General features: G+C 40.6%; 1 protein-coding gene across 8 annotated transcripts in view; it reads left to right on the top strand.

Moving 5' to 3' along the window:
- Positions 1-16,539, top strand: part of ZC3H12C (zinc finger CCCH-type containing 12C) — a 51,953-nt gene that overhangs the window by 29,584 nt on the left and 5,830 nt on the right. For all 8 annotated transcript variants that reach the window (XM_083734990.1, XM_083734985.1, XM_083734986.1 and 5 more), the window contains 3 exons: positions 5,190-5,953; positions 14,672-14,811; positions 15,949-16,183. In XM_083734990.1, the coding sequence (XP_083591116.1) occupies positions 5,262-5,953; positions 14,672-14,811; positions 15,949-16,183 (1,067 nt within the window). In that variant the 5' untranslated portion in view covers positions 5,190-5,261. The remainder of the gene's footprint in view (positions 1-5,189; positions 5,954-14,671; positions 14,812-15,948; positions 16,184-16,539) is intronic.

Raw genomic sequence — 16,539 nt, 5'->3', positions numbered from 1 at the left:
GCTTGCCTTAGCCAGGGATTAAACGCTTTTACTCCTTTTGACCCATCAGTATGTTCCTAAATAAAAGAAGCACAATATGTGTAAGGGATTTTTTTTTGGGGGGGGGGAGTTGTAAAAGCTGCAATCCCCCCCTTCAAAAAAAATGGCATTTTAAAAATGTGTTATTTTAAATCTCATTCATTCAGGTGAAGAAATGTAAGAGAAATAAGAGTGACACATTACCAGAAGCTTGTACATAGCTAATGTTCAATACAAAAAATTTCATTAGAAGTGAATTTGATTATTTTTTTGGTAGCATTTTGCTGACTCGATAAACGTTATCCTTGGTAAAGATGAGCAGCTGGAAGAACACCAGTTACCTGTGTTGAAAGGATGGTTTTGTGATAAATTAAATTAACCTTCATGTGACAACATAAATTATTTTATGGTCAAAGAATTTAGTCCAGCTTCCTGAAGGTGCAGGGGGGATGTAGAGTATGTGTGAGTGTCTCATATATATTGTGTGTGTTGAATTTTTTTCTGGTGGTTTTGATTTGCTGTTCAGCCTGTTTTATATTTTGGGCTCAGATACTAGGCTGAAGAACACTTTTAACACTTTAATCTTTGAGCCAATGCCAGAGTTCCTCTAGGGGGGGCGAGGAGAGATATCTTCCTGGGAGGGGACACCTGAAAGGGTTAAAAAGAGGTTTGCATTTCTACCAAATGCCCTATTGTGTGAACATATGCATAAGTCTATTGAAAGTTTTCAGAAGATGGGCAGGCCACCAGTTGCTGGTCTCCTGCAGTTCCAGTAGACATCTGTTGCCCTAGAGCATTAACCAATCTGTTCAACGGGACATCCTTCCTTTGTTAGAGTGAGGGCTGTTGTCTGCATCACTCTCTGAAATACAATGGTAATTAAATACATAAAGTCCTGCAGCAGATATTTATTACATATTTATTTTTTTGATTTGCATTGTTACTATGTCTTGGCTATTTTAATAATGCATAACCTGAGCGATCCCTCCTTTCCCCAGCAAAACATATCATTTAAAGTATACTAATATTCTTAGCGTTGTTGATTAGTGGGAACATTTACTGCTGAAAAGCAAAAGACAAGCCACGCAGTTATGGCACATATTTCCATGAACTTACTTGATGTTGTTACTTTCCAACATACTGATGAGCACTTGCCTTTCTTGACTCAAGAGGCAAAAATGTAAATAAAACCCGGTAACTGGGCTTAAATTTTAAGTAATCATTTTAGTGCACATCCCTGTGAATTCAAGTCAGGATTTCAGTTTATCCCAATAAGGCCACTTTCAAGATGTGACTGGACAAGTGCTCCCCTGCTTTTCAGTATATGGGCAATTGACCCCACTGCATTCATTTGTGACTTAAGGTTTCATTGGAGGTAATATACATTATATATCATATAATGCATCAGAAATTGTTTCCAAAGACTAACATCTTAGGGAGGTGCAGCTGCAAATTTCTTGTGTAAAGTTACAGCTGCAGATTTCTTGGAAGAGATAAAATACACAGCTGTAGAATAGAGATGTACCAGTGGGATTGCTGTTTGGGAAATAGAAGCCATGGCATCATTAAGTTTTATTTGCAGTGGACTCTCAATAGATAACTACCTTAAGGCTATATAATGCTTAGCACTTCCTAGTAAATCCCTTTGAAATCAGTAGAGCATACTTCTGAGTAAACATGTGCCGGCTTCTGCTGCACAAAAGGGGTTGTTCTTAATGTCAGAATAAAATGCTATGCTTTTCTATTTATGTTGGTTTGTTAGCTGTTGATCAGTACTTATCTCCTCAAAAAAATGTTCCGAAGTGTCTGAGTACAAGCATGTTGTCCATTATATTTCCTTAGTTCTGTTGTCAAATGTGTTACTAGTATGATTTGGAGGTTTATTAAGCATACAGTTGCACGTTAATTATAAAAAGCCCTCTTTGTAATGCCTGGATGGAGAGATATGACTTGTGTGCAATGGCTGAATTTGTAAATGCCATGCTCTTTCCTCATTTAGTAGCCATTTCACATTCTCTCAGAAAGTTTCCAAATGCTGAAAATTCCAGCGAAAGTTTATTTCTAAAATAGGCTTCCTTTTCTGGTCCGCATCTCTTCACTGACTTTACTCTGGATCAGACAAAAAATGCTTACACCTTAAATGGGTTACAGTGGAAACCAATGGTAGTTGCTTCCAGGTGATGTTATTTTCAGTGCCCAGGAAGCATTTTGCAGCGGATGGGTTTGGCGAGTGAGCCATTATCTCAGTGTATTACTATTGCGATACATGAGCCAACCTAAACTTTTTTCCAGCCAATCTTAAAAGTGTTGCCCATTAAATATACTTCCTCCAGTCTGAGCAGATTGCAGGGTTTATGGAACAATGATGTCGGAGCTTCCAGATTGGTTTGGCAGCTGCATTGTTCTCCGAGGGTATACCAGACGCACTTAAGTCCCCGTCTTTTTTTTGTAGGCTTTGTTCATACCAAATTATTCTTGCACTCTGCTAGCATTCATGATGGCTTGTTAAAGGAGTGCATCCTAGCAACGCAAGGCTGGTTGCTAAGCAACATAGCTTTCCATAGGTTTTTCTTGTTTAAGATACTTTTTGGTGGTAGTTTTATGAAGGCCGCCAAAGTGTGGGTTTTGAACTGTATTCTTTCATTAGGATACTGTTGTGATTTGTTAGTGGCGATGGGGCTACGAGTGAATTGCAGCAGTTAGTAAATCACAACGTTGTTCAGCTCGGCTTCCTGAATTCACCATGTATTTGTACTGCAGCACTGTCTGAATGAACCTGGAGATCGTTATTTTTATAAAGTCAAGCCTGTTCACATTGATATCCTCTTAACAGGTATTACTGCGGTTGTGCATTCATTAAACAAAATTAAGAATTCCAAGAAAATGGGGGGGGGACAGTTATTTTTGTAAGATTCAAACAGATTGGACAGTAAAAATGCTTTTGTCTTTTTAAATGAGAAACTGTATATTTAGGATGGAAAACTTTGCTTTATTAACCACCATGATGCAACTTTTAGAACTAAATTTTAAAAGCTGGTGAGAAGCACCTATGAAGGACTTTGAGAGGAGAGGGGACAAAGAAGTATTGGGGGTAAAAATGAATTCTGAAATGAGAACAAATTGTGCATCTTGTTAAGTTTAACCAAATCAGTATTTTAATTATAACTGTTTGGATTCCTCCCCCTAAAAAAAAAAAATCCTCTAAATTACATAGATTGTGAGTCCTTTGGGGACAGAAATGTATGGTGGTTTAAAAATTACTGCTACCCATCCTGAGTTTTCAGAAGATGGACTATACCTTTTAAAATATGTCATCCTTTGGAACTCATTTTTAGGCAGCAATTTCCTAACTTTGTGTTATGATAATAAAAATATATTTCTTCTCTATTATTGGCCTCAATCCACAGGCTGTTGTATGTGAAGATTTCCTGTGCCAAACAGATGGTAGGTACTATCAAGCATGGAAGTGTTAGTCACCTGTTGAGTAGAGAGGGAGTTCATGGAATAAGTGCTGTTGCCCTTAATAATTTATTATTTATACCCCGCCCATCTGGCTGGGCCTCCCCAGCCACTCTGGGCGGCTTCCATAAAAACCAAAAATACAGTAAAATCACACGTTAAAACTTCCCTGAACAGGGCTGCCTTAAGATGTCTTCTGAATGTCAGGTAGTTGTTTATTGCTTTGACATTGCACATATCCAATAGCACAATAGCACAAGGATTTTCTCCACACAGCACATGGGACTTCATCTGGAAGAGTATTCACCAAGTCCAATCTTCCTTTGCACTTATTGCCATTTCTGGATTGGGACAGGTGTCTTTAAAGCATTTCTTCTTTTATCTAAATGTTCAGCCACATAAATGGCATTATACTTTTAAACAAGGTCCATTTTAAAGCAATCAGTGTGCATAGATGCTTGTGTATTCAAACATCCCAACTGTTGTATCAGGTGGGACGGGCACACGGTGTCTTGATGTCTGCAGTCCTGTTCCATCTTGTGTACAGAGTTGAAGCCTTTTGTTGACTACTTGCTAAAATAAATGAAGATTTCACAGCAGCTCTTGGAATTGCAGCCTTCTTAACCACTGGTTTAGCTTTATTCCCAAATATTCCCTGCTTGAAGTGCTGTAGGTTTAGACTTCCTGGTGTGTTTAAATCATCAAATGTTGACTTACTGCGGAAGGCAGTATTTTTCTGACAGTGGTAATTGTTCTGCTTTTGTATTAGAATTCTTACTTAAAAACAAAGTTTTTTTAAAAAAATACAGGTAAAATGTCTTGTTTCCTTGCTTTGTGGCTTGAGACATCTGGAATTTTGTGAACACTGGGCATCCTTGATATTCCACCTGTAGTTTTTGCCTGCTCTACTCTTGTGCCTCTTGTTTTCTCCTGCACCATAGTCTAGATCTTGTCAGTTAATATAGCATGAATGCTCGAAATAACTTCAACACTCCATAAAAACTAAGAGCAGACAATTGATGAACATCCTGGTTTTTGCTCCTAAGAATCTTGGCCGGACACTGGAAATTGGTATAATTCACATCCATATCAGAAGGTTTATAGAAAATGCTAAATAGAAAAAATGGGTGAGGCGGACTCCCAGCTTATTTATAGATGAGAGTGATACAGTATGTCAGAGTTCCTAACCTGAATGGTGGTAAACACTGAATGTCACATATGTGCTGTCCTGTAATGGCAGGAATTGATATGACTTGATAATAATTCATTGAAAATTCATATTTGCTGATAAATATGTATTTAGACATTTATGCTGCACTATAATAATGTAAACATTTAGTAAATTCTGTCTCATTGGTAAGGATTTTGAGTCCTCTTGATTTAAAGTACATTATGATTGAGTTGTCACATTGTTGAAACAAAAGAGCTTTATTGACTTGGGGCCTTGACATCTGCTTGAAAGCCTTTACAAGGGTCAAAGGCCAGCACTAGTTTGGCCAAACTCATTTTGGAACCTTGACAATTTAATATTTGCCTGTGATACAAGTATGTATTGGACCTTTCACAGAGCTGAGTTCCAAATAGATCTCACCGGGAGGTGATTAAAAGAGAATGGTTTGAATCTCCCTTTAGGAAGGCAAAAATCTAAATCTTAAGACAAGTTCCAAATGGCAAGAAAATCCCTAGTTCTAACGTTATTATTTCTTCTTTAGGAATACAGGATACTTTATATCCCGGAATACAGGAAAACCAACAAAGTGGAGTCAAGTACATGCAGCAGCTTCATGGGCTTGAAGGATCACTTGAGGCATGACCTAGGCCACCTCTATGAGGACAGCACTGAGACTCAAATAAGTGCCATTGCACCTTGGTCAATGGTAGAGAAACCAACCATGGATAAAGTTAACTCTAGGAAGGAGGATGCTAACAAGGAGACTTCTGAAGAAACTGGAAGCTCCAGTTGTGATTCTGAGGAGAGCACAAATTCCGATAATGAATTGGAACGACCAGGTATAATTGGACCAGAATCATGCTTCTTACCTAAGACTCACAGACCACTGTGCAGGTCTCCTTGCTTAGAACCGCATATATTAAAGCGCAATGAAATCTTGCAAGACCTTAAGCTGGAGGAAGCTCAGATAGGGTCTAAAGAACTGAAGAAACCTCCTGACGTGGTGAAAGAGTATCAAACCAAACTGGAGTTTGCACTTAAGTTAGGTTATTCTGAGGAACAGGTTCAACTTGTCCTGAATAAGCTTGGTACTGATGCTTTAATCAATGATATATTGGGAGAACTTGTCAAACTTGGAAATAAAACTGAGACGGATCAGAGTGTAAGTAGCATTAACGCTAGCATAATGCGAGAAGCATCTTCTGTTGAGTCTCAGAGATCTGACTCCCCGCTTCCGGAAGATGTGCCAGTGGATGGTGATAACCTCAGACCTATAGTTATTGATGGCAGCAATGTGGCAATGAGGTATGTTACAGTGGAATGATATGCTATAGTAGAATGATAGCTGTTGTGTTTTGGGGTTTGAGTTGTAACAGATGAGCATATTACTGCCCTTCTGTTACTCGTGACGTTACATGATCAGGGATAATCAATGTGGTGCTTTCCAGATGGTGTTGGATTACAGTTGCCCTCATCCCAGACGATCAGCCATGCTAACCAGGGTTTATGGGAGTTGGTGCTCTGACAAACGTGGGTCCCTTCTTCCAGCTCTGATTCTAACATCTGCACTGCTTTGGCTACCCCTGCATATAGGTAGACTGCCAGCCTAGCAGTTTGAAAGCACACTAGTGCAAGTAGATAAATAGGTACCACTGTGGCGGGAAGGTAAATGATGTTTCCATGCGCTCTGGCTTCCATCACAGTGTTCCGTTGCGCCAGAAGCGATTGGGTCATGCGGGCAGCGGAAAGCTGTCTGTGGACAAACACCGGCTCCCTCAGCCTGAAAGTGAGATGAGCGCCACACCCCACAGTCACCTTTGATTGGACTTATCCGTCCAGGGGTCCTTTACCTTTTTTTACTTTTACCTATAGGTAGAGTATAATCCACTCAAAATAGTTCCCCCATCAAGTAAGAAGCAAACAGAACAGTAAGCAAACATTTACATTGCTAAATCACAATGTGCACCATTACTTCATGAACTTGAGCGACAACCTGTTAAAGAGAGTTTAAAATTCCAACGATAAAACTTGCTGAAAAATATGAGAGGTTATTGAGTCCTTCATCAACTTCAATGTCACAGTAGCAAACAAAAGCTTGGTGCAAAGAATACTATTAGCAGTGCACAGGAGACATCCTCAAACATTTAGACCATACACACCTTCTGTAGAAGGGAAAAATAAAAATTTTGTTACTGTTATCACACAAGATTAGTCACAGATTTCCAAAAGCACAACAGTAGCAATAAAACTCAATCCTATACACATTTAGAAAAAGAAACCTACCTCCTGAACTACCAAGGGCTTCTAAAACATTCACGAGACTTAGACTGCAATCATTTTCTCACTTACCTGGGAGCAGGCCCCATTTAATTCAGCACAACTTACTTCTGAGTAGACATGTATAGAGTTGCACTGTGAAAAATTCCTAAATGGTTAATGGCTGGAGATGTATACTGCTTGAGAAAGCATAAGGAAACCTATATTTCACTATAGAGAGTAGGCATTCCCTCTGAGATGGTTATTTTGAATCCCCCTTGCGTTGGAAAACCGTACATGAGAGCTTGCTTTCCCTTTCCATGGGAAAGTGTATTCAGAACTGAGGAAGAGATTCCCTTGGTTTCAACACTAGAACTCTTGGGCATTCAATGAAGACTGTTGGACAACTTAAGATGGTATGTCCCACAGAGGAACTTACGGTCAGCAAATAAAAACATCCTGAAGGTCCCAGGCCACAGAGAGGTTAGGCTGGCCTCAACTAGAGCCATGGCTTTTTCGGCTACAGCTCCAATCTGGTGGAACGCTCTGTCACGAGAGACTAGGGCCCTGCGGGACCTGACATCTTTCCGCAGGGCCTGCAAGACAGGCCTTTGGTCTGGGCACAGCCTGACTCCCTCCTTTGGCAATCTTCACAGAACTTTAGCTTAATGGTTGCAATCAATTTGATTTTAATTAATTTTTATAATGAAATGTTTTTAGAATGTTGGATTATTTGATTGTTGTTAGCCTCCCTGAGCCCGGCTTCAGCTGGGGAGGGTGGAATATAAATATAAATAAAAATTATTATTATTATTATTAGAAAGATAAAATTGTGTACTTCTGTACACAGTGCACCTTAAGCTATGAACTTGCTCCCAACTCGAATGCTTCAAAAGAGGAGTAGGCAAATTCAAAGAGGACAGGCTATCAGCTATCAACATTTACTAGCCACGATGGCTATGTTCTGCCTCCACCGTCAGAGGCAATATGTCTCTTAATACAAGTTTGGAAATTGCAGTTGGGTGTAGGGCCGTTTCACTCATGTCCAGCTTTGCAGACTTCCTACAGGCATCTGATTGGCCCCTTTGAGAACAGGATGCTGAGCAAGATGGGCTGTTTGCTTGACTCAGCAGACTTGTCTCACGTTCCGTGTGGGGTTTTCTGTATTTTAACCGTGAGAGCAGAATGAAAACCGAACTAAGATTCTTTGCATGCGCAAGATTATCCAAAGTAATGGCAGATATTCAGTAACACTAACAGTACTGCAAGGGGGAATACAGAAGGGTAAATGCACGTGCGCACATATAAATATTGAGCTAACCATGTTGGCTCAACAAAGCTCCTTCTACCACTATTGGGATGTGCAAAACAGAATGTGAAATGTCAGGAAATAGGAAGATAGGATGATAGATGAATATAGCAGATCCAATTTATACATCACAAAAGTGTCCCCAGTCTGTTTTTATGACATATAATGTATTCAAAGTATTATATTAGACTGTACTGAACTAATCACTTGTGACTGTTTTCATATTCTTCTTGGATGTTATTTGGCGTTTCAAAGCTTAGCAGAGATGAGCTTGGTGCAGAGTTCCTGCAGGAAGAGCATGCTTGACAATCAAACTGAGATTCTGACTTGGTAAAATGGGAAAACTACGTTTATTACTGGCAAATATGTGATTGATAGGAAACATCCCCAGTTCCTTCTAACTAAGGTGGAGATGGCTTGAGCCATGCTTGCTCTTGCAGCTCAGATGAAGAGAGATTTGAGAGTGCATTCTGTCTCGAGGGAGGCATGAAGGAAAAGAGGCAGTGAGGTCAGGTCAGCAGCTGCATGTCTAACACTGAAGGAACATCAAGAGGTTAGCACAAGCAGGACAGCTTCGGAAACTTGGAGATTTATCTCCATCTACCCTTCCCAAGCCAAAGGGACGCGGGTGGCGCTGTGGGTTAAACCACGGAGCCTAGGACTTGCCAATCAGAAGGTCGGCGGTTCGAATTCCCACAACGGGGTGAGCTCCCGTTGCTCGGTCCCTGCTCCTGCCAACCTAGCAGTTCGAAATTACATCAAAGTGCAAGTAGATAAATAGGTACCTCTCCGGCGGGAAGGTAAATGGTGTTTCCGTGCGCTGCTCTGGTTCGCCAGAAGCGGCTTAGTCATGCTGGCCACATGACCCGGAAGCTGTACGCCGGCTCCCTTGGCCAATAAAGCAAGATGAGCGCCACAACCCCAGAGTCGGTCACAACTGGAACTAATGGTCCAGGGGTCCCTTTACCCTTTACCTTTACCCTTCCCAAGCAGGTATATTGGCCTACAGCACTTCTCATAGTAATTTTGTCCCATAATACACTGGCAGATATAGACATTATGCCGAAGCGTATCGTGTTTTAGAATCCAAATGTTCAGACACCAACTCCTGGTTTCATATAGGTCGTTCCCCCCAGCCCCTCTGGTGCTTAATTCAGGTTTCTTCACCCTGTAGCATGGCAACCTTGACTATGCACAGTTCCCTAAGGAATTCCAGGATCTGGTAGATGAGGCAGAATGCTAATTGACACTCTTTCTGAAAAGCTACGTATAACTAGATAACTTCACTTCTCCCCTCCCACCATCAAATTGATCTAGCCTGCCTCTTATTTTATTGGAACAACTCAAAGAACCACAAATGAAATATTGGGTGGCATCCACTGGTGGATTTGCCCAGATGGAAAGTGCTTTGGCAAGTTGGGGCACCCAGTTTCCACCGCTCCCACCTACCTGCTGTAACTCTCCACTGTGACTCTCCCGTTATGTTCTGGAGTATCCTTCTTCAACTTGGTCCTTTTCAGATGCCTGGATTGCAGTCTCCCTTATCTGATGATCAGCCATACTGGAAGTTGTAAGCTAAAACATCTGAGGGCAGCATGTTGGGAAAAGCTGTTTGGCATTTTACTCCCTGCCCCCAGAACAGCCTTGGGAGGGAAGCTTAACTAGTTGAGGAGAACTGGCATAAATTGGGTACTCCAACATGCAGAACCACTCCCGAATATAACCCAATATCTTTTATCTGCTAAAAGGACAATTTTGTGTGAATAGAATGTAATTAAATAGTTGACATTTAGCCGGAATGCTGAAGCTGATACAACCAAATTATTTTTTTAGTAAGCCCTATAGTAAGGATAAAGAACTGATCTTAAAATCCTAGTGAAGGTAATTGCAGACTCCCCACTGCCTTTAATGGAATCAGGCTTTCGTTGAGCTGACCTTATAGCTGCCTTCAGAGGACTGAACCATGCTAAGCTTGTTTTTAAAAGTACATCCAATTATGTCAAGTGACATGTTCCCATTTCCAAGAAGCTGCTGGTGGCTAAAGTAATCGACTTTTACATCCCCATGATATTTGTTTTCCTAGCTCAGGGTACAGAGAAGTGCCTTTTGTTCCCATTGCTGCCAAAAGAATAACTCCCCGCCCCCCGCCCAAATAATCGTGACTTTGCTGTAACATCTCATAGCTACAAGTCATGGGGAAAACACAGTTATAAAATTAGTGGCAATATATTTCAGAGCTAAGCTGCTCACCGTTCAGGTATACTTTCTCTTTACAGCAGCAGATGACTGACACTTAATTGCATGAATTCAAAGTAATTGTGCATTTTGCTGGATACAAAGAACGAGGGTGACTCATCACTGATGTGATTTTTGCAAGAGCCTTGACTTCAGTTCCAGCTCTAAGCCAGCAAGGCTTTTCAGCAGTGATTCTCAAACTTTTCCCTCTGAGCCGCGCTTTCAGAATAACAATTTGCTCACCCCACACCAAATTTCTTACTGATAATGCAGTGCTTGATTGGTAACATAGAACACAACTGCTTTATAATGTGATCGTGGGGCATCCAGGAAGTATAAAACAATGCAGCTACAATATTCATTCCAGAAATAAAATTATAAACAAGCCTCTTACATGTGTCCCTTAAGTATGCACATAAACTCAAATGAGAGGCGTGAGCTTGCTTTTGGTGGGTAATCTCATTTATATTAGGTCTAATTTGAGACAAACAAATTCACCTCATCAACACAAAGGAACCTTTCTCTTTTCTGATCTTTCATATTTGTCAAGAGTTGAAAATCCTTGTTCACAACAACACGGCATGGAGAACTGTAGAAGAATAGTCAAGATATTCTCCAGCACTCTGTTGAAAGGCGATTCTGGATCACAGCTAGGATTGTACTCAATATCACTTGATGCTTTTGCTCTCATTTTGAAAAGTCTGCAAATAAAAAAATACCATGTTGGTAATATACTATACAGCACTACACTGAAATAGGGACATGGGCTTCTCTGGTGTGCAAATGGTATAGTTGCTCCATGTATTCCAGCATAGAACTATCTGATGATTCCTTGAAAATAAAACTTCCGTTTCAAATGATAAAAAAGCCACCTTAGTCCCTTATTCTTTGGAGTTTGCCGAAGTCTTGCATAGCTGATATTGCTTGAACTCCTCCCAAATGAGAACTTTATGGTCAATATAAAGTAGACATATATTAGCACATATTGGGATGATCATAGACTACATTTCAGAACAGATCTTTTAGGATTTTAAGTTAGTACCTTTCTAACTACTTTGGCCAGGTGCTTTAAAGTTAGCACACATCCCAGCTTTTTTCTGGACCCATAATTTCAATGGGAAGTTTCCTTTTGAAGAGCCAGGGTAGCATGAATAACATTTGAGATATCCTGCTAGCAGTTATTAGCAATTGGCTTGCTGAGTTCTCTTTTCTGATATGTTGGTTGAAATGAATAAACTTACAAAGGGATTAAAACAACATCCCTGTTCTGTATTCACTAAAGATGTTTCCAAACTTAAAGCATGGTTGCTTTTGGGAATGTATTGTTGGTGTTGTCTTGATAAATAACTTTTTATATACTTCTGACTTTTTCTAATGATGTGTGGCCCCCACATCAAGGAACTCAATCCCACCACTATTCCCGACATCAGAATTTTATGCGTGGACTGGAAAGTGACTTCAACAGTTATGCATTAAGGAGAAAGTGCTAGTCAGAAAATACCAATATGAAATTCAACAGGGTGTTCCTGGATTAAGAAGCACTAAGATTTGACGATATGAAAGTGAGATCATTTAAACTGATGTGTCATTAAACTAGAAAGAGGAAATTAACTGAAGCCTGAGTAAATACTTTGTAAGGGAACAGAGCGCTTAAGCCTCCTCCTCCTCCTCCTCCTCCTCCTCCTTCTTCTTCGGCGATCACTCGTAGCCGAGTAAGATTGTCTTCCATATGCTGGCTGAATGTTGTCTTAACAAGGAATTCTGTGTATTACATCCTGCTATTTTTTCCAAAACGCTCAAATCCGTAAGAACCACTGTTTGCAAGGATGCTCCTCATGTTCACTTTCCAAGGATAGACGTGTGCTTCTGGTAAGCATGGTTGTTTCTGAAGAAGTATATGAAATATTGGAGTTGTGAAGTGCACACCTGCTTCAAAGAGGAGCTGTTCTGAGGTATGCGAGTCTTCTCTCAGAAACATGCACAGGTAGTATATATTCCATTATTTGCTCTTTGAGCTGTCCAAAGACAAAAGTGCATATAAGCAACTCTTGAAAATGCCACCTTTACTATTTTTGTGGTAACACAGGGACTATTTCTGCATCCAGAGATGTACTGGGTTGAATAGGATCCAAAATGCAGCAGTCTGGTTGGTCCTAGAACAATAGGATTTAGAATGCAGCAGTCTGGTTAGTCCTAAAACAATAGGATTCAGAATGCAGCAGTCTGGTTGGTCCTAGAACAATAGGATCCAAAATGCAGCAGTCTGATTGGTCCTAAAACAATAGGATTCAGAATGCAGCAGTCTGATTGGTCCTAGAACAATAGGATTCAGAATGCAGCAGTCTGGTTGGTCCTAGAACAATAGGATTCAGAACTCTCGACTCTGAGTATATTTCAGTCTCCAAGCCCTGTCTGGAGCCACTGAACCTGGGCCTTTCCTCATTCAATGCGTCCGCTGTACCAGTAAGCTGCAGCCCTTTCTCTTAACTTGTTGAGGCCTGCTCCTTGACTTCTGGTGCTGAGGGGGAAGCCACACTCTTCCTTGAGGGAGGTGAAAGATGGCAGCCGGGTCACGGAAAGACTCTTGTAAATATTTCGTCCCTGGAAATGAGGAATTATCCTGTTGGGATATGAAACTGCCGGTGAGCTGGCTCTGGAAAAGGGGCCACCAAGGTGTTAGTATTCATTTATTTACTATTAATCACATTTCTAGCCCCTCTTTCCTCCAAGGAGCTCAAGGTGATACACATTGTTCTCCTCCCTGTTTTTATCCTCGCATCAGCCCTATGAAGTTTGTTAGGCTAAGAGGCAGCGACTGGCCCAAGGTCACCCTGTGAGCTTGGTGGCCAAGTGAGGATTCAAACCCTGGTTTGGCAGGTCCTAGTCCAACACTCTAACCACTACACTGCACTGGCTCTCTTTCGTACTAGCAAGACATTTTCCCCCCCCCAAGGGCACAGTATTCTCCCAAGTTTTCAATCGGGCAACCCAAAACCCACTTATAAATAGTTCTAATATAGCTGTACCCCAGGTTTTATTAGGACAAACTTGCATAGTCACTTGGAAGTATCCAAACCAGATTTTAGCCATATTGAAATATGTGATCATAGGGGAATATCCTGATAAAACTGTTGCAGGGGTTTGCAGCTACACAGCACTTCTGCCCTTTCTGTGAGAGTTGCCAAGTCTTGGCTGCAGTTTACAAAAGCTATGGATGTACCATGAGGTAAATGTAACTTTGTGCAACACTCAGATGTCATCTTTTCAGATTTGAATGTTGAGGACATAAGATCAAAATAAATTTTATTGGATTCTAATAAATATAGTTTGTTCTGCAAGCATATGTATGTTCCTGGCTGCCGCCGGACTCCCTGCTTTCTGTTTTAATTCCAAGTTGGTGCAGCTGTGTGTGAGAGGAACTCCCAAACTCAAGTGCACTGTTGCATGTGTGTGGCTTGGTTTGCTCCCTTTTGAGTTGTTACCAGCTGGTGTGAAATAGGCTTCATGTTTCTGGTTTAACGTGAGAGGTAAATGTGTCCCATTTTCAGATATTTGTGGCTAGTCGAGGTGATTTGGGCTCTGCATATGCTGACATTCAGAGCTTTGGTATCTGTTGTGTAAGTAGCATAGTCTTTATTAGATAATTGCGCTGCTTTTGGGAGAGACACATGAAATGAAAAGGCCAGTTGTTACGGGTTAATATTATTGGCTGTGCAGTATGTACACTACTTATTATTCGCTTTGGTTTGACAAGAGCCATTCAGCTGTCTTGTACAGGTTTGATACAGCTTGTGGCTGGGCTACTTGAGAGACCCACCTTATCCTTTAAGTATCCAAGAGGTCACTGCTTTCAGCAGGAGTGTCCTCCACTGCATCTTGGAACAGGACCTGCATTGTGGCTGCCCCTGCTTTCTTCTAACAGATACAAAATGCAGCCACTGTTTATAATTTCCAGAAGCAACTGGAAACATTTTTGTTTCATCAGGCTCTTCCATCTGGACGTTCTATGCCTTGGGTGGTTCTTTATACAGTTCTTAAACCTATTCTTAGATGGTACTATTGTATGGTTGCAAATCCCCTTGGGACTTAAGCAAAAGGTGATTCTTAAATTAATAAAACAAACGTAATAATCCAGTGTATTTGGTATATTCCATTCATACTCGCATGGGAAAAGTGAAGGTTGTAATGCAGGAGGATGGTGATTTTGGGGGTGTTTATTTCAGCCATGGAAACAAAGAAGTATTCTCTTGTCGGGGGATCAAACTGGCGGTGGACTGGTTTTTGGAAAGAGGCCACAAAGATGTCACAGTGTTTGTGCCAGCATGGAGGAAAGAACAGTCCCGACCGGATGCTCTCATCACAGGTATACTTTGCTCTGCCTTCAACAGCTTGATTTGAAAAGGGTTGCTGGTCAACCAGCTTTTACTCAGAGTAGAGTATCCATTAATTTCAGTGAGTCTGTTCTGAGTAAAAGTTGGGTGCAATGCTATGGGACTCCAGAGTGCACAGTATTTTGCATGGAATACACATCAGGCTGGCCTCATACATTTTGCCATAGAGCAGCGAGTTATAATCCAGACACCATATGAAATAATATCACTACCTTGCTTCTGATCCTGTGATTTGCCTCCCCGCTAAAGTACTGTGAGACTAATAAATAAACATGTAAAGTGGCCAATAATTCATTCTCCTTATGGTTGTAACATATTGCTTGTACAGAGAAAAATTCATATGAATGAGTCTGTGCAGGATTGTAGAGCCTCTCAAAAGCTGCTTGTTAATTATGTAAGGCCCTTTTGAACTTTTTTCAGGGTTAGAACATCTTATTTTCATCTTATTTTTCATCTTATTTGCTTCCAAAGTTTTAATGGAAAGCCTTATATTCCAGTCCTAGGATTCTATTCTGTTTCTTGTATTTGAGTTTTACTAAATAATGATTATGAATCATAAATCCTTGGAAAAGGGTATGCACATAATGCCATTAAATTTTAGACTCCTCCCTTTAACACTCAGTATACATGAGGTGAGCAAAGCTTCTTTAGTGTGCATTTTTCTGGGAAGATTGTATCATTGGGAGAGGGAAGATGCTGAAATCCTGATTTTGATAGACATTTGGTTTAAAAACATAGATTGTGCTTAATTATGTGTTTTAAAAACATAGCTTGTGCTTAATTATATTTTAAATGGGAAACTTTTTTCTGTTCTTCTGTTAAGTATCTTTGAAATCAAGAACCCCTGTTTAATATGTGTTACTAGAATTAACTTCAGTAGTCCTTGCTCCTAAGTGTAAGCATGGCTGTAGATTCTGGCAAATGTAATTTATGTTTGTATATTTTTAATGCGTTGCTGAATATTAGTCATCTTCTTCCAGCAGACTCAGAATGTGCTTTGGTTAAGTCATTCTTCTCTGAACATCTGCTCTCTTGTAACAGAGCTCAGTTGCAGGCCGAATAAAGTACTGACCTCAGTGCTCTGCTTCCCCCCACTTTACTATATCTAGACCAAGAAATCCTGCGTAAATTAGAGAAAGAGAAAATTTTGGTGTTCACCCCATCCCGCCGTGTTCAGGGGAGAAGGGTGGTGTGCTATGACGACCGGTTCATAGTGAAGTTGGCCTTTGAGTCGGATGGCATAATTGTGTCAAACGATAACTACAGGGATCTTGCAAATGAAAAGCCAGAATGGAAGAAGTTCATTGATGAACGGCTGCTGATGTATTCATTTGTCAATGACAAGTAAGTTGTAGTTTTTTTATTAAAAAAACAATCTTGCTGGAAAATAATTGGCTGCAGGTCTTGGAGCATATACTGGATTTTATAGGCACACATACACACCTGGTAACATTTCTGCGCATGCAATAAGCTTAATGGATCTTGTGCTTCGTTGGTGGTCAGCTTTTTGCAATAATAAAAATGCAGCCTGCTCTCCTTTCATGCAGAGCATTTATGAGACCCATGCCCCATTGAAAATTCTTGTAGCTACATACAGAGTTGCAGCTCTAGTGTAATCTTCACCTATTCAGAGACAAATCACTTCTTTACTGTGGTATGTGCAAGTGGTCTTTCGGTACATGAACCAAAGCAGCCTTTTC

Source organism: Podarcis gaigeae (assembly GCF_964106915.1).
Source record: "Podarcis gaigeae genome assembly, chromosome: 4".
In the NCBI taxonomy this organism is placed as follows: Eukaryota; Metazoa; Chordata; class Lepidosauria; order Squamata; family Lacertidae; genus Podarcis; species Podarcis gaigeae.
The sequence above is the reverse complement of the archived record's forward strand: the minus strand, read 5'-3'. Positions and strand labels throughout refer to the sequence as shown.